At 50.0% G+C, this 22,491-nt stretch overlaps 1 protein-coding gene across 1 annotated transcript in view; it reads right to left on the reverse strand.

The window, feature by feature from the left end:
- The window catches only part of LOC119101680 (uncharacterized), a 23,715-nt gene extending 21,714 nt beyond the window's left edge, over positions 1 to 2,001 (reverse strand). The window contains exon 1 of the mRNA XM_037225093.1: positions 1,994 to 2,001. Within this exon, the coding sequence (XP_037080988.1) occupies positions 1,994 to 2,001 (8 nt within the window). The remainder of the gene's footprint in view (positions 1 to 1,993) is intronic.
- Positions 2,002 to 22,491: the final 20,490 nt, after the last annotated feature.

Genomic DNA, 22,491 nt, shown 5'->3' on the forward strand with positions numbered 1-22,491 from the left:
TACAACTGCCCGTCTGGCTTCATGAGGTACCATACAAACCCCGTCAACGGAGAGGACAGACTTCGAGTATCCCTCCAAATTTATGGAAACCAGAGGTACGGGGTTCGATTCTCCGCGGTGCCCGCCCTTCTTGCCAGTGTCGACGCCATTTAGCCCCAGCAGCTGAGTGCGTTGTAAAGCCCCGATCCCCCCTTCCAAAGTTGTAAGATCCTCTCTCTCTCTCTCTTCTCTCTCTCTCTCTCTCTCTCTCTCTCTCTCTCTCTCTCTCTCTCTCTCTCTCTTCGCGCGCGCGCGCGCGCGCGCCGCGCGGCAGCTGTGACGGCGCGGCGGACGGGACGCACCCGCAGCACCAGCTGCGGCTCCTCCGCCCCAGCGCCAAGTGCACCAGGCTCCCGTGCCAGCGCAAACAGCGCGGACCAAGCTCGATCAGTCGGCCCAGCTGCACACCGCCCGGTTAGGAGGCCGCCATCAGCAGCCTGAACAGCCAGCCCCGGTCCATCCAAGGTATTTTTGAAATGGATTGAAACATAGCAGGAAATGTCACGACCACCAGACATCACGCACATCAAGTGCCACCTAAATCCAAGCGAACAATTTCAGCCATGAGAAGATTTGTTTTCAAATGTTATCTCTCACATATTGTCTCATAGCTCAATGGTAACAGCACAACCTGGTGATTTGCATCAACTATTTAAATAATTACAGATTGATGAAACTTAATTTTGAAGACAAGCGTGTTAATTTGGTATGCCGTGGTCGTCACACGATGGCCCATGGTCGTCGGAACATACGCCTTTGAAAGGAAGAAACGTCAGTCATAAGCATACGACCGAGAGTGCTGCCACGCCTAGGTCAATACATAGGCATTCATCATGGCAGTTAGTTCATTTACGAGTGCTGGAAAACGAATCACTTCCAATAGTATGTGGTTTGCTATTGCAGCAGTTGCATCTTCGGATCCACCGGCTGGACAGTAAATAGCAGTGTGACCCCCACAGCATCCCGCGACTGGTGGCGTGCGATACCGTTCCAGCCGCGCCACACCACCCAGCCGCCAGTCGTGCGATACGAGGAGGAGCGCAGCCGTTCCAGCGGCGCGGGCGGCCTCTTCGCGGCCACTCGCGGGATCGGCAGCCGCCCGGCGCGGGACGGCGTATTTATTGGTCTCCTTCCCTGCGGAAGCCGCCCCCGCCCGGAAACATTGGAGGTGCGCCGCTGACACCGGCTGGCTACTCTCACAACAGCAGGATCGGCGCTGATGAGCTCGGACCGTCCGCGACGCGAGTCGCGACTCGCGGCTCGTTAGTCGGTGACCTGTTGGCCGAAGATTAACGAGGGTGGCGTACCGCCTAAGGTCGTTATTTGAGCGCAGAAGCTCAGCTCGTGCTTTACTGGGAGAATGCTCCGCTAAACTCCTCTGGGTTTGAGATATATTGGCTGGGCGAGGATGTAGCCCCTACAGTCGACTGATGTGGTCTGCATCAGGCCACGGTAGGGGAAAACTATTCAGATGAATGATGAAAATGTTGGGGCTATGTTATCAAAGCACGCGTGCATATTGTTGCATTTTTATTGAGTTCCTGAGGTGGGTGTTGACTGCCTTTGTGGGTACTTGACGGTATTTTTCGTTGAAATCTTGAGTTCATGCATGAAAGAATGCTTTAACTTTCTTGAAAGTGGCATTTCCAGACTACCCGTATGTTGTTTTCATTAAAGATGTAATCCGAGCCTTCGGAATGGATGGATTTCTTACAGCTTACAGCCTACAGCTCAGGATAAGCAGTGCTTGTTATGTGAGCCCTGACCCCTACCATCGGATCGCGCAATTGCATGCCAGCGACAGAAGTTAGTAGCGAAAGTTTAACGTGCCGCACTACTCGGCACGGTACGTCTCCCCCTGACGTCATCTGACCTTTATCATGGCCGCTGTCACCGGCCGCAGGCCATACCTGCCTCGGACAAACAGCGAGCGCCCAAAGTGACTCGAACTCACCTCGCCATGGGTGAGGGAATCGGAAGACAGGCGCTCTAACCAAATGAGCCATCGGAACGGATTGTTTGATCGCAGGCGTGTTTGTATTGCTTTATTACTTATTACAAACTGTTTCTCTACGTTCCCCGCCACCCAAGAGCTGGCGTACGTGCAGCCTGACGGAGCTCCAGCTCGAGCGCCCGCAGAAGCCCCATAGACAACTCCCTGCGCGGGGCACGGCTCGTCAGCGGGGTCTCCCACCTTGGTCATGGTATCGCCTCCCCATTCACCACTCTCACTCGTCCCGTAGCCCTGACATGGCCATTACTTGCCGGAACGGCTCTAATCTCAACAAAACTAAATGACAGTGGTGTTGAAAACAAACGAAACAGTCACCAAATATTCATGCATTACCCGTGTGAGAGGCCATTCACACGTAGGTGGCAAGCATATGATTGCATGACAACATCCGGTAATGTCAGTTATGACCAACGGTAATATCCATGAGTCCCTGAAAACGGCAGCAAGTAAATCGAAAACGGAATCCTGCTCGCACTGAAAAAGGACACTTTTCGCCGGTGCCGAAATCTTGTCAAAACGTAGTCCAGTTACTGCACGGTGTGTGTCTCATTCCACCACAGTATAGCGTACGTCCCGTCCCACCGCTGCATGGCGCGGGTCCTGTGTGGCGTGGCGTGCATTGGGTTCGGGGTTGACGTGCCACCAGCAGTCTGCATCTCTTTGAGGCATGGCAACGCGGGGGCTGGCGTACAGTTATAAACTGCTTTGACCAATCAATAAGATCAGTGTAGTTCCGGCATCAAGGTTGATGTCTAGAAACTGACATGAGCCCCGTTCACGACGCACAACTCTCTTACCTTTGGTAGGTAGCTTATTAAGAATATTTTCTAGTGCTTACTAGATTTTAAATCTAACTGATCAAAAAGTGCACATAAAGCCTAATTGTATCAAAAATACACACTCAATGTCAACTGAATTGGTCGGTGTCGTTTTATTTGTCCCTCTGAATGATATATCGCAACATTTTACTTCCGGCGTTATACAAAACTATATGACAGCCGAGATATGCCAGGATGGCGAACATAACTCTTTTCAAGGTGAAAGGTGCAGAATTTAGAGATTTATGCTAGGCTTTACTGCAAGTTTTCAACTTTTCTTTCCATTTTTTGGTGATTTTCTTGTATCATTTGGAAGAATAATATGAACAATTATGTTTCTGATGTGTTCCGATGTGTGATTGCACGTTTTGTAACAGCTTTTTATTGCCGGGATATCATTTTAAAAATGCGTGACCTCTACATCGCCTAACATCTGTTTTTCGCGGCATGGTTCTGGAGCGCGGTGTTGGGCTGTGCTTTAAGCGTGTGGGCCGAAATCTTTCAGCTTATTTAATTGTTTGCCTGAGTAAGAACTTGCATGCACGCTTCAAGACACAAAGGTTCGTGTTAGTACATAACTGTGGGCTACGTACGTATCCGAGTGAACAAGTGGGTTCGCAGGAACGTGGTCAGATAGGTACCCGTTCCAAAATATTTCACATTCACCAAATTAATGCCATGTGTCTACGGTCACCTACGGTTTGGTTTAGGGATGGATGGATAGGATAATAGCTGATTATTTAAACTAGTGGCTCTTCTGATACAATTTTATGCGGTGATGGCATGAGAATCCTGTAAAATGTGTGCATTCCGAGCAATGATTATTCATTCCAGCTTAAAGCAATGAGGAACGTGAACAAAGACCTTTTGTTTTGTGGGCTCTTGAGATATATAAGGAAATTGCAAATGTCATTGGCATTTTGACGTGTTGTGAACTTATTCTGAGGGTATACAAATGTCTGCTCAAATGCTTAGATTGTACAAATATGACATATTTTGACAAATATTTGGTATTGCTGGGGTAGATGTTACACTGTTAAGCGTTGTTCATCGACATTTCATTTGGAAAACCATACCATATTCATGTGCAGAAATGCACAAAACAATTTATGATTGCATGTGCACCCTCACTTAGTTACATGTTCAATATGATGGCAATAAAAAGCAAGAAAGCTGGTTTGAGCTGTGTTCAGCAGTATTCGACTTGATGTCATGTCATTGATGTGTGTGTCATGCAAGTCATGTGCCTGAAATTGGTGTACGTCTTATAATTCATGTATGATATTATTCTGATTGCAGACATGGTACCACCCAAGGATAGTACCACCCAAGTCGTCTCAGATACGTCACCACTGGGAGGGGATGGAGGTCAAAGCCTTCCTAGACATCCTCCTCAAATTTAAAATTTTGGATCTTCTGGATGGCTGGGTGACCCGCTATCTAGAAACATATATAGGAAGGTTCAGGCTGAAATGTCTCGACGGGGCTTTTCAAGGACGTAAGACTTCATGCCACACCACAGGCGACCAAGAATCCAGTGAATCCCGTAGATGGTCATATGGGATGTGGCAGGGGTGGGATGGTGGCTAAGCTGTCATGCTTGCAGCACCCCAGGCCATTTGCTCCAAATTTAGGGGCAAGATTTGGGGAACCAAAATGTTGCATATAATTTGAAGTATTGCTGACAGCTCTCCACACACACCCCCCCCCCCCCCCAACCCTCAAACTTATTATTGTAACACATCACAGGTGTTTGATGCATGCCCCATAGCATGCCTAGTCCATGGTTTGCACCACTGTCCCCTGCCATGATTGCAGGCTTCTAGAAAGTGCATTGTTTTGGTATTGTGACACAAAAGCTATTCAAACATGTATAAAACAGTGTAACACTGTGCACGGTTTGTGTAACAGTTAATGATCCTCTGGTCTGACATCATGTGCATTGTCATTCACCTTGACCTGGCCAAAGATATGCTTTTGTGATATGGGATAATATGCATGGTATGGTGTGGTACCATGTTGAACAATCAGAATTATCAACAGCCCTGAGTAAGTGCAATAACAACACATTAGTCTATATATGATTACCTATGTTGTAAGACCGGAGCAAATTAAGTTGAAGCTTCGAAACTTGAAGGGAGGTTTTAAGGCGGCAGCCATCAAGAATCGCAGAAGTGGCGAAAGTCATCATGAGTCGCCCCACTAGCGACAGCTCGAGGAACTACTTGGCTGCAGACCGTCCTGCAGTAGACTGCCCGGGATCGGCATGGACATGGAGGACGCTGCCACCGAGATAGATGGCGACTCGCTGACCGGCATTTTCAGGTAGTATGCATGTCATGCTTTTTACTTACTCGGTACTGATCAGGGCTGCTACTGATACCACCACTGTGTACGCACAAACTGGCGGGAGTTATTAGGTTTTGCGGGGTTCTGAAAGGGTTGGATTGTCCCTTTCGCTGTTGTATTTCGATGGACCGCTCCAGATGTGTCCGCCAGATCCGTAACCTAGCCTCGGATCGGATTCCTCAGACCACGCGATGATCTAACAGCAACTGTATTCAAGCATCACACGATGTCACACGAGCTTTCGCTGGCACGTTCAGTATTTGCTGTCGCATGCAAACCTACTGTCTGCATGCATGCCAAAAGAAACTGGTGCGTCGCGTGCAAAAAACCCTCTTCTTCATAACAGTGGGAGAACGACACTCGACCGAGATCGACGCCGGGGACTGCCCACCGTCGAGGAGTTACCCGATGTCAGTTTTGAGGTATGTATAGACAAATTGGTTTTAGTTTAGGTGATGCTGTAAAGCGCGTCAGTCAGCAGGGAGCCATGAGCTCGCCTGCCTAACATCTTTGCAGGACGGGTAGGCACAACAGGAACGCGATCTGCGTACCTATCGTTTGCCAGACACGCAGCTTAAACGCTGCTCTACCGGCACCGCCCACCAAGCGTATTGAAATAGACTCGTGCCTGGATTCCGAGAGTGATCCAGGATCCCATTGGACTCTCATGCTTGTGGAATCATGTGATCGTGCCGTGCGTACGATCTGATGTCTTGGGCTCCAGCTACGTGTCTGGTCGGAGGTGCGGCATTTGATGTAATATTTTGTCATTTGACCTGCCTGCGTGCTGGCACTTGACAGAAATGCAGTATTGCGACATCTATCTTTAAACGAATTCACGCATGACCATTTCTTGCTAGTGCCTAGCAACACACGGTATACTTGGTTAACGGTTGCCATTGGGTGCCCGCGCTGTTGTCGTCCTGCAGTTGGACCGGATGCTGAGCCTTATGGTAGCGGTATGGTCTTATGGTACTTATGATAGCGGTCGGGTGCTATTTGAAATGCCTCGTCGTTAGCATCGGTTTGCGACTTAGCCTACTATCGATTCTGAGTCGGGCCTGAAGCGTGCTAGAATTTATCATCAGGCACATTTGAGCATATTGGCACATTATTGCTCGAAAGCTGGTCGGTCTCTGCGCTGGGGCGATGGAGTCTAATCTCCAAGTAGCTGGATATACATGTAGTTGCTACCAATACATTCACAACGGCCGACATTGGTTCGAGGCTCGTTAGTTGAGATTAAGCGTCGCTCGTACTGTAAGATGGGCTCTAAAAATTGACCACACCGTCAAGCAGGCTTAAACTCTGCCGCCTCAAACTACGCCAATCTTTAGTTTATTCACAAGCGTTGATAACTGGGCCATCACCCTCTGTGCTACAGGTCTCTAACAGAGCTGCAGACTGCGGGTCGTACGCTACCCCCGTACCACACACAGGCTGTAGAGTGACGAGTGCAGCCCGTCAAGCAGGCGGCGCCTGCAGCGGCGCGACGGGACGCGCGCCGTGGATACATATGTGCGACAATGCGACACCGGCGCAGCACGCCCATGTTGAAGGCAAAACAGCGTTTCGTATTCGATTGATATGTTGCCGATTTGAGACACACATTACACACACACACAGACACACACACACACGCACGCACGCACGCACGCATGCACGCACGCACGCACGCACACACACACACACACACACACACACACCACACACACACACACACACACACACACACACCACACACAAACACACACACACACACACACACACACACCACGCACGCACGCACGCGCACACACGCACGCACGCACGCACGCACGCAAGCACGCACGTACGCCTATTCGTCGTCGTTATTGCCGTTACCGACGCTGTCTGACCGGAACCGTTTGATTGTCACCGATCGTCTGCACGGTTTACCTGGTGCGTGGATGGGGGTCGGTATTCGGTGTTGGTGGAAAATACTTCGTTGTTTTGTGGCTTTCGTAGGATATGTCGCAAGGTAGTATGGTTTCTGCAAGCCACAGCTATACCCAATTGGCCAAGGATTTGTGTTTTTCATGCTATTGATATCGGTGGTGACGGCGTTGGTCGGAAGCGCCAGTCAGGCCGCATACTTTCTTTTCAGGGAAGCATATATGGTCTAATTGGGTTTAGTGCTTCCCTGGCGTTATATTTTTTTATCATGTCTTTCAACTTCTAATAGAGTCGTCTAAATTTTGGATTAGTAGCTATACCAGCTATATACGTTTTCACGGTTGTACCTTGTATTATTTTCATATTGTAATTACTACTATTCTGTTGAGATAACCTTCTGCCTGGTTCCTGCACAGTGTATTTTTTTGTTTGGCAAGTCACATAATATTTTACTTACCTGCTGCTTTTTCTCTGTAACAAACAGTGCATTCAACGCTGTGTCAAAATTCTAGTATTGTTTTGTTGGCTGTTCCTGATGTGAACACAGTGTGTTTGTTACTGTGCAAAAATTACAACAGCAGTACTGGCGGTTGTGTAGTTTACTGATAAGTTTTGCCCTGTGCATTCCCAAAAGCTTATGACCTGTGCCTATTTGTGCCACAGTTTTCTCATGGTGTGGTTTTGATTCTTGGCATCATTCTCAACTACACGGGCATAATTTGTTGTTTGTTAAGTGGAAATATGCTGTTCTCGTACTTATTTGCAACGACTGACAAAGACAATTGGCATTGGAGCGTACAATCTGGTCCTCTGAGTATTGATTATTTCCTGGGATCAGAAACTGATCCAGGTGGCAAAAGGCTGCATTCGGTTTGAACTATTCACCCTCACTGCTACCTTTCGCCACCCATGTAGGTTAGTATTATACACATGACACAGCCCACTCTCTTATCCAATGCTAAGATAAGCCAACCGTGTTCCAGTAAACAGTTATGAATTATTTTAATTCTATGCATTTGAATGTCTTGTAAAATATTTAATCTTATTCATCAGCCTGCCGCGATTTGCGGCGGGTTGACGAATCCCTGCAGGGGCAGTGAAGAAGCGGCCATCAGTGCTGAGGAGGAGCTCCGCCGCTACATTGTGCGGCTGGGCGCGGCTCACCACGCAGTGCCCGAGCGGATGCTGGAGAGTGCGGTGGTGTGCTGCATCGGTATCCATGACGTGGGGAATCCCGGCCAACACCCCCTGGAAACTCAGTGCTGTTTGGGAAATCACTGCACCGAGCTGATCGGGATTCTGGTGGCCAACTACCGACGGGCGTCCCTTCCTCACCAGGCGAAGCCCCCACAACGCACGTCTGCAGAGGAACAGGATCTACAAAAAATTAACTTAAGCAATGCTGCTCAGAGGCCATTAGGCCGGCCGTTGTCGCTGATATCCTGTCTTCATCTGTCCGGCGGCGTGACCAGCAGCTACCCTGTCCTTCAATTCTCACAACGTCTCCGATCGCCGAGTTAGTCCGGCATATTCCTTGCTCTCTTTAGGCTTCTGTTACACGTGATCCGGCTTTCGTAAGAACAAATGGCCGTGTTTTTACGCGCCATGTCAAAGCATGTAAAGTTGTGTGCGACGTTTGATCAATGACATGTACCAGTTAGCTTTATAGCTGTTTGCAGTTTAATGCAGTTTTACTGTCAGTTCGCAGAAAAAAGTGCGCGCGAACCTAGACACTACTCTTGGAAAACGATTGTGGCGCCTCGTGACGGTGCGGTCGGCCGATCCGGTCCGGTCCCCTGGTCTGGTCTGGTCCGGTCCGGTCCGGTCCGGTTCCGGTCCGGGTCCGGTCCGGTCCGGTCCGGTCGGTCCGGTCCGGTCCGGTCCGGTCTGGTCTGGTCTGGTCTGGTCTGGTCTAGTCTGGTCTGGTCTGGTCTGGTCCGGTCGGCCCGGTCTTCTGGTCCGATCCAGTCCGGTTGGTTCGGATACGTCATTCCTGTTACTGCGGTGATAATCATTGCTGTGTAAGTAACCAGCTCTGTAAGTAACTAGCCTTTAATATTCACAGGTATTCATTCTCCTTATTAGCAACTAGCTGAGCATTCCCTGGCCTGGCCGGCTGCCTGCTCGCGCACCGAATATAGCTGAGCGTGGCAAATCCTTGCGCTCTCCACCCCTCTGTGAAGGCCGTGGAAATGGCGAAGGCAGCGGAAGACGACATCGCGCCACACACGATGGCGACTCGCACGTTGGCGCCACACACGCGGCTGCCGACCCGTGGACACCGGCAGCGGCGCCGCGGCGCCAAGTGTGCCGACGTCCACCCTGCGGTGGTATGAAGTATTGCGCCCCTGGACGGCCACTACGGAACTCAGCACGACGGCGGGTGAGCCCTACGGCACTTGTCCCTCGACCGCCGGGTAGGACGGCAGCCCCGCCGACGCTTGGCGCAGGCGCGGCGGGACCACCCGGGCCAGCGGCGGCGCCGCGGCGGTCGTCATTCGGAGCTCCAGAGCACCTGGAAGGCGGCAAGATGGCGGCCTACCATCGTCTGGTGTGAGGGCGGGCGTGGAGGTCGGCGGAAGGGATTTCTCCACACGGGTAAATCATTGAACAGTGATATGCAAGACATAAATGTTTCAGGATCGTTGACATGTGGTTTTATCTCGTGAAGCCCTTCAAAATTGGTTCTAGCTTTAATTTTTCCTTCCACGACCTTACACAGAAACCTCCGCGTCCATTGTGTGCTATAGTTCTGTCAGAGCGAGTCTCGGACCACTCCATTCACCTGCTCTGAACTTCCGCATTACTGCGTTCTGGGTAGCGATGCTGCGACGTCATCATGGGACTAAGTCATATGGCACCAACGCTATTGCGTAGTGAAAACGCTGTTCTTTGCGGGCTGGTTTAAGCATAAATATTTCCATGAGCCTGTTTTTTCCTAGAGCATTCAATGGAACATTTTCAGCTGGGAAATAGCGTTAGTATGCAACAGAGCCACAAAATTAGTGCTGAAATGCACTTCCAGCCTGCCCCCCACGGACCGATGGGGCTACCAATTCACCAGTGATTTATCCTGAAGAACTCCAACCGGAAGTGCCTAGAAGCAAGCAAGTGGGGGGCCAAGCTCAGGGTGTGCTTCAGGAACGTCCTCTGGAAAGCAAGTCCGATGACAGGTGTGGGGGGGGGGGGGGGGTGAGATGAAGGTTGTCAACGCTCTTTACTCGAATGTCATGTCTGTTTTGCTAGATATGCATCTAGAGCTGTTGCTCACTGGTGCACAATATTGCCTGATTGACTCATCTATGTTATTCGGCAAATAAGACTGTCCAGCTTCCCAGAATTACGCTGAAAGCGAATCGATGGCTCACAGTGCGACAAATTTTTTATGCGCCTTTATGTCGCTGGCTGATCTTCAAGAGATAAAACTTACCGCAGCATTTTAGACGGAAACAGATTCGGAAGCTTGAAACTGCCAGAAACTGGAAAAACGACTTGATTTGTTTTTGGGAGACAGTGTGACAAAAACCATACAACTAAAAATTATCCCTTAAAAACCAAGCCACAGAATGAAGAACCATCTCCCATGTATTCCTTACCTGGGCCTTGCTACCGCTCGCCGTCGGCGGCCACTGCCCTGGCCCGGCTGTCTTCCGCGTGACTGACTGCGAACTGATCGTATGGTTGCTTTGTTGCACATTTCTGGATCAGCGTTGCTACTTATTGGCGCGTAAAACATAGGTTGGACACCTGGAACAGTATCTTTTTCCGAATTATCTTCCCTTACACCACACCACTGCAGAAAAAAAGCCTCCGGGAAGCTGCCTGTCTTATTTATGAATTGGACGAACGGACATTTCACTGCCCATCATTCAACGCAGACGACTTGATTTACTTTTGAGTGTAGGCATTGGCGTAGCCAGAGCCTTGCCACGGGGGAACACGGGGTCGAAAAGCCCCTCCCATGGTGACCTCCCCTCCCTAAAAAAACCGGCTATAGCACACTTGTTAACAAGGAACACTGTTTTCTGCGTTTCATTATTATCTTTACTTTGCAACCAGAACAGAGAACAGAAGCTGCTGTGAGATCAATTCTGTTTGCATTTTGAAGTCAATAAACTCTAAAAACTAGGCGATGACGCCCACATAAAGTAAATTATCGGCGCCTTTAATTTACAATGGTTTAATGGACTCATTCTAAAAAGATAGAATTTAGCTTTGGCAGGATTTTTATTTGGATTCCGCAGACATTAAGGGCATCGCAAAGGTAGATTGTAGATCGATATGTTTAATCGAAATATGAAGACGACAATTTGATTGCATATCGAGTGGCCAACAATGTGTCTTAACATAACCAAGCCATGTTTGGCTGGAAATGTTCAACATCCAGTCAGAATCAATACGTGATATCATTTATGTTACGTGTTTTTTTAACATGCGCGCTCGCAAATCTTAACAACAAAAACCTGCACTCCAGGCGTCGCAGTCTCCAGTGTCCGCCGAACGTTAGCTCAGCGGCTAACTTTTAGCTGCGGACCATCCATCGGTGGACGAAAATGATGATGCTTTTGAAAGAATTGCCCGTCCACGCTTAAATCGAGTAGTGATACAAGTTACGTGACATAATAGAGCATGCACACGCGCAAATCTTAGCAACAAAACACTCGACGCCGGGCGTTGCAGTGCCCCCAGGCTGCGCAGCCTTGGCCCAACAGCCAGTACTAAGGCGTGACCATCGGGTGTTCGAAAATGATGCCGTTTCTGAAAGAAGTATCTTCAAACGCTTCAGGACACCAAATTTTGCATTTAGAAGATAAGCTGGGCGCATGTCCCACCTGCGCGATTTTTAGGCTGACGCTAAGGGAATTAGAAGAGTAAAGGTAAAATCTCTATTTTTCGTGTTTCTGTAACTATTGATCTGTCCAGAAGACAAATTACCACAGCGCCCGCCGTCTGGTGACACTTGCAGTGGCCGACGCCGTTCGGTTTTACGGAAGCTGCAACCCAGACCATCGCTGTCCTTGCGCTCGAGGTTGCGGGTGGGCATGCTCAAACACATCGATGTCATTTGTTCTACTAATCCATTCTGAAAAAAAATGAACCTTCCTAGGCAAACATGGGATGGCCTTGTTCGTTTCTTAAACTCCTTTCAACCCACTCTACTAAACGATAATGAGACCACCACTGTACTCAACAGTGTTGAGACCCCTTGTTTCCCTCCAGGCAAGGGCCCCTTGAGTAGAACACCCGGGGCATATTAACGTTTCAGGTCAAGGACTGAAGGGCCATTCCATCCCATCGCAAAGTGCCTTCTGGCTGTCATTCTAGTGGCACAGGGCGAGATCTCGTGGTCGGACCGGAAGCCATTAGAAGGATATATCATATCAAATTGTTCCCGTCACTGACACTGGAGGTCTTCTGACCCGCGCAGTTGGTCCTGGATCAGAACAGAAACCCTCACTGACGCCACCGCATCCCTGATCGCCGCAGGTGCTCCAATAATTGTCACACAGACTCTGGTTCCATGTTTTTGTGTTCTTCAGAGAAAGTTAGGTCTCCCTTAACGCAGATTGTAGATGAATTTGGTGCCAAATTTGTATTAACATGGCCAATCCATGTTCGTCTCAAAATGTTCAAAATTCAGTCAGGATTCAGTGCTGATAAAAACTATGTAACATGACTTTAATATGCGCCCTCGTAAGTCATAGCAACAACAGCCTCGAGACCTGGCGTCGCAGTCTCCATAGGCCGCGCGGCGTCGGTCCCGCGGCTGTAATACTAAGAGTTAGCCAATGAGCAACCGAAAAGATGACGTATTTTACGGAAGATGGCTGGTGGACTAGGTAAATCGGCATATATGTTTAATGTAGTGCAAAAGTAAGCCAAACATGGCCTTAATCTAAAAAGTGGGGGAGGGGCAGTTAACACTGCTGACACCCACCTTGAAAAGTGGGGTGGCCATGGCCGCCTTGCCCCCGCCCCCCCCCCCCCTCTTCCTACATCCATGCTTAAATAAAGCGCGCGCCATTTCAATTCAAGATGGCAGAATTTTCCGGTAAAATGGACCGATTTCTGGCTAGCTTGGTTCATTATATCTCATTTTTGCCTAATTTTTTCCTCAAATTTGGAATATTCCCTTTAAGAAATGTGACGCAGACACCCCGCTGCTGCCACGTTCACTGCTGAGGCTAACTAGTGTTCAATGACGTTTGCGCGAAACGACTGGCATAAGCTCTAATGTGTTCGCAGGAAACATCGCTAGCTAAATGGATAGGTTAGCACGCTTTTCTCAGCCACTTACGTAGCTCAAAATTTCGTTCCGCATCCAGTTTCACTTCTTGCATAAATGGAAACATCTAGCAAGCAGTAGGCATTTGATAAGCAGCATTCGTTGGAGGGGCGGATCCCCAATCATTTTCAACCCACTGTCCTGAACATTAAACCATGGTTCTGATACCGGTTTACCTGCGACAAGAAATGACCAAGTAACTGAAAGATACATGGCAAGCAGGGCAGCTTTTAAATGGATCCACATGTCTTCATCTTAGATAATTTTCCTGTTGCCTTATGTGCTCCAAAGTCGCTCCATTTCACGTCTCGCGGCCTAAACTATTCGCCGACTCAGCGTACCGGCGTCCCAGCTACGCAAAATCAGACCACTATTAGACGAGTGAGACGAAAGTTGCCAGGCTCAATCAAAGGCGGGCTGGCTAAGGCGCTGAAGTCTGTGTGATCGTCTTACTTTATAGTTGGCAAGTGATGATGATAAGATGGATCAACACGCTATTTTTTGCATTTACTTGTGCCTTTAAAGTAGAGACCTGTAGCAATTCAAGAAACCGAATAAAATTCGTCAACCTCCTGTCGTGAAGAGGCCTTTTAGAAGAAAGACTTATTAGTGACAGGCGTCCAGTAAAAATATGGTAGAGCCGTAAGGGTGGGATATTCTATGCTATGGCACTAAAAAATGAAATCAAACATAAAGGAATCAAAAAAGAACTTGGTAAATGGGCACAGTCGTCTGCAACTGCAGGGATCCTGGAAACTACCCGGGAGACCTTTTGCAATGGCTGTTCCGGACATTGTTGACGAGATCCAGTGGATTTGTGCAGGATGAGTTCACATCATCTTACCACGCGTTACTTGACTTCCTCGAAACAGACCAACATCCCAGTTCGACAGACTGTCATGAGCGGCAGCTACTCATGTCTGACGTGAGCGGCAGCTGCTCATGTCTGACATGAGCGGCAGCTGCTCATGTCTGTCATGAGTGGCAGCTGCTCATGTCTGACATGAGTGGCAGCTACTCATGTGCGAGTCGGGTCATGTCATGCTCATGCCTGACGTGAGCGGCAGCTGCTCATGTCTGTCTGTCGAATCGGGATGATCGGCAGCCAGGTCCCGCCAAGGCTTCGGCGCAGGGACCTGTGCGCAGCAGCTGATCGTCACTCCGAGCATTAGCCAAACGACGGGCATAGAACAGAAAGAACGCCACCCTGTATCTTGTCTGAGACGCAGCCTGGGATTTTGCTACGCACGCTCGTAGCGAAATGATTGTTCAAACCCGCAGGCATAAGGTACGTTTGAGTTGTCTCCTTGTCAGGATATATGTAATGCGTCCGAAACCAGGGCTGTCCGCAGCGATTACAATCTCGGCCCGCTCTGGAGCATAAGTCTCGGGCAGTTAATCCAGAAAGACAGGCTAAAAAGAGCACTGTGTCACCATGACGTGAGCCTCCTACACTTGGCAAGCTTCACAAAAGTTAGCGGCAGATTTACATGTTCGAAACTGAACGCTTCCGAGAAAAGTCTGGCAGAGTTTTGTTCTTTCAAGCCAACGAAAGCACGTTGGAACTTCACAGCCTTGCAGTCCCAGAGCGGACTGCATTACGCAGCCCAATTACGGCTCTCCCATCTCCGGATCCCGCACGCACGCACACCCTCATAAGCCATTACGGCGGGGGCTTAATGGCCTTTGTTTGCCTTGCGTCGCGTCGCTCAGCTCGGCGCGTACGCTCAACCTTGCAACCGGACGGCCGCAGCCGGCGACGCGCCCTGCGGACACGGAACAGTCCCGCCACAGCCGCGGAACGCCACCGGCCCGCCGCAGCCGGCGGCGCTCCCTGCGGACACGGAACAGTCTCCCACAGCCGCGGGACGCCACCGGCCCGCCGCAGCCGGCGGCGCTCCCTGCGGACACGGAACAGTCTCCCACAGCCGCGGAACGCCACCGGCCCGCCGCAGCCGGCGGCGCTCCCTGCGGACACGGAACAGTCCCGCCACAGCCGCGGGACGCCACCGGCCCGCCGCAGCCGGCGGCGCTCCCTGCGGGCACGGAACAGTCTCCCACAGCCGCGGAACGCCATCGGCCCGCCGCAGCCGGCGGCGCTCCCTGCGGACACGGCACAGCCCCGCCACAGCTGCAGAGAGCGCCGCGAGAGTCACAACACCAAACACTGAGCACGATCTGTTTGGTAAACACGTCCGGTGGCCCGCCACCGCACCAGATACGCCAGTCCGCTGCACAATTTCAGCGTGTTTCATGCCTGATTGATTGATGAAATGCAGGCGTCGGAGACAAATAAGGCCAGAACACTCGACAGAGTTGGCTGAAATCTAGACAAGAAGTGATGATGAATGTTGGTAATGATCTCATTTTCGACCATATCTCAGGGGAAAACTGTCTCAATGAGTAATTTTGTTTTCCTGTAGTCTAGGACGCTGAAAATAAGAAATCGACGATACGAATTAAATGGAGTTGTAAACCATACGCAGCCCCAGCATTTGTTACCCACACTGTCGGACTCTATATTGAATTGGTTTATCAATGTCATTGTTAACTACTAAAAGTTTGCATTGTTTCCCTCTAACTCACGACAGCATCATGTTAAGGCAGTTAAGTTCTGTCGTTACATATGGGTTCCAGCCCAACATAGTGGCCGAATGGATCGCATATAACCAAGCGTAACCAAACGTTTGAAGAGGTCCTGTGGAGTCAGGATAGATTAGCTGGTAACAACAATACCATACCAGTCAGGTGTACCGCGACCTCTGGCGAATGCAACTCAAATCTTAGTCGCTGGTTGGCCCGATCCATCTGAACGCGTCTCCGCCACCAGAGCACCCCTCATGGGGCAGCTGCGACGCCGGCTGGTCGTTTTCATGCGAGGGAACAGATGCATCGACCGGCCCCCACCTGGGTCAGGCGTCCAGTCCTGACGGAGAGGCGAGGCGGGCCTCCTGCCGCTAGTCGGGCGGCGGTGGTCCGACGCAGGGACGGGGTAACATCGAGTAAGCAGAGGCACCACATCGTCATCGCAATCAATCAGCCGGCTGCACATGTAGTTAAAATGGGCTAATACTCAAGACAAAATATTAACATGAAATGCTCCTTAATCAGCGCTCAACAAGCAAGCAAGCATGCGAGTTTGCAGGAGCTTTGGCATGTTGGCATTGGTACAGGTGTATAGTATGATCGTTCTTAAAGACCACTCGCAAGCATTATGGTGGTTAAGCACCATGCCGATCAGTGTCGTATCGGACTAGAATGTATTGGGATAGAGAAGGCTTCTTTCATAATTTGCCTGAGTGGTGTGAAGAGAGAGCATAAATGCCCTCAAGTGACGGTGCTTTATCATCAACTGGCTTTTAAAGGCAGCTGCAGCTGCAGGCAGCACTCAGCGCAATAAGCAGTAAACACTGACCAAACTATGTGCTGCGGCCTTCAGAAACGATGGCATGAGAGATCATTGTATATCATTTCTTGGTGTCTGCTTTGGCATGCGAGGGAGGGGAGGGGTTCCAACTACCAAGAGCGAGACGGAGTGGGTCCATAGAACGACACTGCCAAAATATTCAGTTTGGTGTAGATCGGAGCCGAAGACACGGCTCATTAGAAATACGGCTTGCAACATTTCCCAATCCAGGAACGCTAAACGATACAAGTTTGAGCCCTGGAGCCGACGGCGTCCATCTTTATCACAGTAGACTCTGCGGCTTTCAACAAATGGGTACGGCCGGAGGCGAGCGTTTAAAGCTAGCGAGCAAACACCGCCAGCCGGCGGCGCGGCTGGACGGCTCGTTAGCAGGCGGGTCGCGTCGGCTGGATTCCCCGTCGACTCCGAAACTGCGGTGCGTCGCGGTGACACCCAGCACGCAGCTCTGGGTTTTACATTGCAGCCGGACTACAGACAGGCGGTGCACCCGACGAAGACCTCCTTCGAAGGGAAAGTGACACAAGTGCTTCGTGTGTCGCTTTTCAGCAGCGCGTGGGGGTGTTAAACATCTGGTGCTCCCATCACAGTGAGATACAGAAAAAATAGTTTAAAAGATGTACTAATGTACAGTAAAGAAATACATTACGCTTCTGGCGTCTGGCATGAGTTTTTATACTGATAGATATCGCCCTTCACATAGCAGTAGATGCTGATCATGCACGGTTTCTACCCAAGAGGTCAGGCGGGAAATCGGTTTGTGGTCGTTGTGCTACCCCATGAACTGGCAACCACCCGTGGTGGGCTGGCGACTTCACGCTGAGAGGATGCGCTGTTTTCGGTGGTTTAGAACTTTGACGTCACTAATAGGAGAACTGCCGGAAGAAGTAATGGACAGTGTTTTCGACTCGCTATCGGTTGCAGAATTTCAAGCAATGCATTTCCGCTGGTCTGAGAGGCAGTGTGTCTCCCTCTGACCGAATTCTTACACCTCAGTGATGATATATATGTGGATTGTCACCTATATAGCCTGGACGTGAAAAAACCTTTGAATCCAAGACGCCTTAAAACAGCGATTGTCATGAAAAACGAAGATATGCACTCAACCGTTGGAAGTTTGGAACATTAAAAATGAGAATATTCCGCGTTTGCAACACTGCTCATGATCACAAGAGTGTTTTGCTGTGCTTGCGATCATGACCACTGCTGGAAACGTCGAGCAGTCCTTTCTTGGTAGATTGGAAGTCAATTAATTTGGGAATGAGAACCCCCATCGTTTTTCATGGAATGCATGAGAAGTCCTCATTCTCAAAACAAGGCTTTTAAATCACAAAACTACGAAACCCGGGAATAACAGCACATTCGCACTTTGTCTGTGCCGGACAGCCATGAGTAAAACGTACAATGATATTAAAGCAGCAGTCTTGACGTTAAAAGGCACTCAGAGATCCTTGTAAGTTTGTGAGATCCTTAAAATGGTGGTGGAAAACATGCAAGCCTGACTATAGCAGAGCCATAGGTGCTTACATGGGTACTGTGGCTACCGCAAAGCTATATGAAGAGCATGGGTTACGTAAAGACAAATTCCTTAATGCTTAACATTTGTAAAATTTTAATGATGGATTATATTTTGGGGCGCATTGCCTTTGGTGAAAGTGGATCGGGAGACGTTCAATATGTGATGCGATCGCATACTGGGACGTCTTTTGTCCTGGTAAAGTTTCAGCGGCCAGTTTGATTCCTGCGGTATGGGTAATGCTTCAGCAGCCACTTGGGTTCCTTCGGTAAAGGTAATGTTTCAGCGGCCAGTTTGATTCCTGCGGTATGGGTAATGCTGCAGCGGCCACTTGGGTTCCTTCGGTATAGGTAATGTTTCAGCGGCCAGTTTGGATCCTGCAGTATGGGTAATGTTTCAGCGGCCAGTTTGGATCCTGCAGTATGGGTAATGTTTCAGCGGCCAGTTTCGTTCCTGCAGTATGGGTATCGGTTGTTTGGAATGACAATTATGCATTGCATCTGTAAGGTATTAGGCTAAAAGCCTAAATAGCTTAGCAACTAGATTCTGGTGATGATTTCGCATATCACTCACCCTAACGTGTCGCGAGGAGTCGCACCGGCTGGCAGGCCGCCGACCCGAGCTCAAACAGGAAGCGCAGTTTATAGGGGACCAACTTGCGCCGGCATATCTGTCATATTTAAAACTGAACCCATGACGTAAATGATTACCAAAATTCAGATCAAGGAGGCCGGTACAACTCAGCTGGGATAAAAATGTGGGCTTAGAAGATCCTTTTCCAGATAAAGAGACCTGTTTTCTGGATCATGAGGCTACCTGTAAGAATAAGACAAGCTACGCTTTGAATGATTGGGCTCCATGTTGTAGTCAGGAAGCCCTTCTTCTGGCTCTGCAGGCCCCGTGACGAATTAGGGGCCCTGTAAGGAGGCACGCTCTACATTCAGGATGGCCTATTTCTGAAACAGCAGATCCCTTTGATGCATCAGATGGCCGCGGTTCCGGAACGGGACGTTCTGTTTTGAGATAACGAGGCCCTTTGGCTAGATTTGGAGCAGCCCCTTCCTCAGTCGGTAGCATCCTGTTCTGGAAAAGGAGGCTCTTTATTTATCACGAGATCTCTTTTTGGAACAAAGTTTCCTATTTTAGGATAGTGAGACCCTTAACGGTATGATCAGGAGGTCCCATTCTAGACTGTTTGTTGTCGGTTATTTGCTTAGATATGATTACTTAGATATGATGCACATATGTCCTCCATGACTCCCCCCCCCCCCCTTTTGAAAACGACACTGCCCGGGAGGCCCACTGTGAGGAGACCCTATTTTGTCCACAAGGCCCCTGTAAATTCTGCCCCCCCCCCCCCCAACTCAAAATCCGTGGTGCCGCCCCTGCTCCATTGAACCTCATTTCTGCATGTGTGTATGCCTACGGCATGCCTATTCCCGGAGCACGAGCGATGCATGGAGGCAGGGGGAGGGCGACGCTCAGAGAATGGTGTCCGATTTGCTGGATCCTCCGGCAGTGCGTGTTTTGCCACTGATCCAGCCAGAGCCTCACGCCGATGCCTCTGGATGCGTCGACACATTCCCACAATAGCGCAGCATCTCGTCATAAAGCTGCGCCCCCAGTTGGAAACGCGATGGACAGGATATGCTCAGCACAAGAGTGAAGCCTGCGATTTAAGCACCGTTAGCCGATGGATAGATGTCATTGATTTGCCTGAGCAAGTCTGACTGGATTCTACGAACAGTATATCCAGCTCGAACAGACGGGGCAGCGCGAAGCTGGCGTAAGTCTGCATTTGCTATCTCCGAGTCTGCTGCAATCGGTGCAGATGTTTGGTGAAGCGACTACTCGAATCCAGTGGCATTGTCATTCATACGTTTTCATGGCATGCCTTTAACCACGCTAATCAAGAACGAAAGGAAAAGTTGCCGACAAACGAGCCTATATCAAGAAATCCATGCTGACAAATACACTGGGCTGAAATATCTATGGAGACAACGAAAAAGACAATGACGACGACATATCGTTTGCAGTATTAAATAGTTATCCTTGTGAATCGTCTAATTAGTTTCGTTACGGAAGAGCAATGAAAAATAATGGCCACTTAATGTCGAAAAATACTTAATAACGCCACTTAATAACGATAAAATGTCGCCCTATGTAAAGATACATATATATATATATATATATATATATATATATATATATATATATATATATATATGAATGTATTGTAATTATTTTCCCGACTCAGTCAACCCAGCACGAAGCCGGAATTTTCCACAGAAGGGGGATGCAAATATCCAGTTGTCTCCACATATTGCGACTTTTGAACAAAGTCTGCACATTGCCAAGCGCACATTATTCGGCCAGGAGTAGCGGGGAGACGGCCGCTTGGCCCTTTGGCTACTTCCTTGCAGCCCGCGGAAAGGCAAATCATTGAAAAATCAATGCCACCTGAACAAGCTGGCATGACCGAGGAAGCATTGTGAGCCCTGGATCTGCTTGCTTTAGATTATGCTGTCCGCTACCCAAACAGTGAACAGCATCGGAGCCTTCGACCCTCGTCCTACTGCACCCCACAGTTACCACGCCCGACAGCCGTGTGGGGTGCGCACATCCCCGGCGGCGGACATCCAGGCGTTTGCTCGCATCCATTGCAGGTCAGGGCTCACAACATCAGCACACAGTGGGTGACTCACCGAGGTTGTTGGTGTACACCAGTCCCGGCAGCAGCAGCAGCAGCAGCAGCAACGCAACGCGCTGCGAAGACATCTGCCCTGCCAGCTGGCCACCGACCGCACTCGCAGCACACACTCCTCTGTCGGGAGGGGAAGGTTGTGCTCACTCCTCTGTCGGGAGGGAACGGTTGTGTTCACAACTCTGTTGGGAGAAGACGGCAGCAGCAGCAGCAGCAACGCAGCGCGCTGCGAAAACATCTGCACCGCCAGCTGGCCACCGACCGCACTCGCAGCACACACTCCTCTGTCGGGAGGGGAAGGTTGTGCTCACTCCTCTGTCGGGAGGGAACGGTTGTGTTCACAACTCTGTTGGGAGAAGACGGCAGCAGCAGCAGTAGCAGCAACGCAGCGCGCTGCGAAGACATCTGCCCTGCCAGCTGGCCACCGACCGCACTCGCAGCACGCACTCCTCTGTCGGGAGGGGACGGTTGTGCTCACTCCTCTGTCGGGAGGGGACGGTCGTGTTCACAACTCTGTTGGGAGAAGACGGCAGCAGCAGCAGTAGCAGCAACGCAGCGCGCTGCGAAGACATCTGCCCTGCCAGCTGGCCACCGACCGCACTCGCAGCACGCACTCCTCTGTCGGGAGGGGACGGTTGTGCTCACTCCTCTGTCGGGAGGGAACGGTTGTGCTCACTCCTCTATCGGGAAGGGACGGTCGTGTTCACAGCTCTTTTGGGAAAAGACGGTCGTGTTCACTCCTCTGTCGGGAGGGGAGGGTCGTGTTCACTCAGCAGTCTGGACGGGACGGCCATGTTCACGTCTTCGATCAACTCTCGACATCATCTGCGATCGTCGACGTCGACTAGAAGCAGCGCCGAATCTACATAAGCAGCGACGACTCTCAACACGGTTCGGGTGACGGCTGACGGTTCGGGATGTCTCTGACTTGCGCGTAATGCCTCAGGAATTTACCGCCCATGCCGTGAGCCTTTCTTTAACACGCGCCCGGGTGGCCGGCATAACCTTCGCTCGGGTGGGAGGGGGGGGGGGGGGGGCGGGCAGTATGACCACCTGAGATCTCGGAAACTAACAAAGCCAGATATACCAAATTTACAGGGTGTCTTGACCTGTACGTGAACTCACTTAGGTCAAAGTTGCAGGTTCCTAGGCTATGATCTTTGGGTTGGAAAAGGTCAAACAAGGTCAAGTTGCAGGTTGGACCCCAAAGTGCCCTCAGAACCTGGATAACCGTTTATAAGCAAAAGGTCACATGTCCATTCAAGGCCAGTGACCTTGTTTGATCTTTTGCGGGTCAAGGCGACCAAAATCATACAAGACCGTTTTGAGTTTTACATTTGCCTAAGTGACAAAAATGATGCTAGGCAGTATGTTCCTAAAACAAAATGTTGACATGGGTCATTTTAGGCCAATGACCTATTGCGACC

The sequence above is a fragment of the Pollicipes pollicipes genome, unplaced genomic scaffold (genome assembly GCF_011947565.3).
Source record: "Pollicipes pollicipes isolate AB1234 unplaced genomic scaffold, Ppol_2.1 Scaffold_4881;HRSCAF=5763_pilon_pilon_pilon, whole genome shotgun sequence".
NCBI lineage: Eukaryota > Metazoa > Arthropoda > Thecostraca > Pollicipedomorpha > Pollicipedidae > Pollicipes > Pollicipes pollicipes.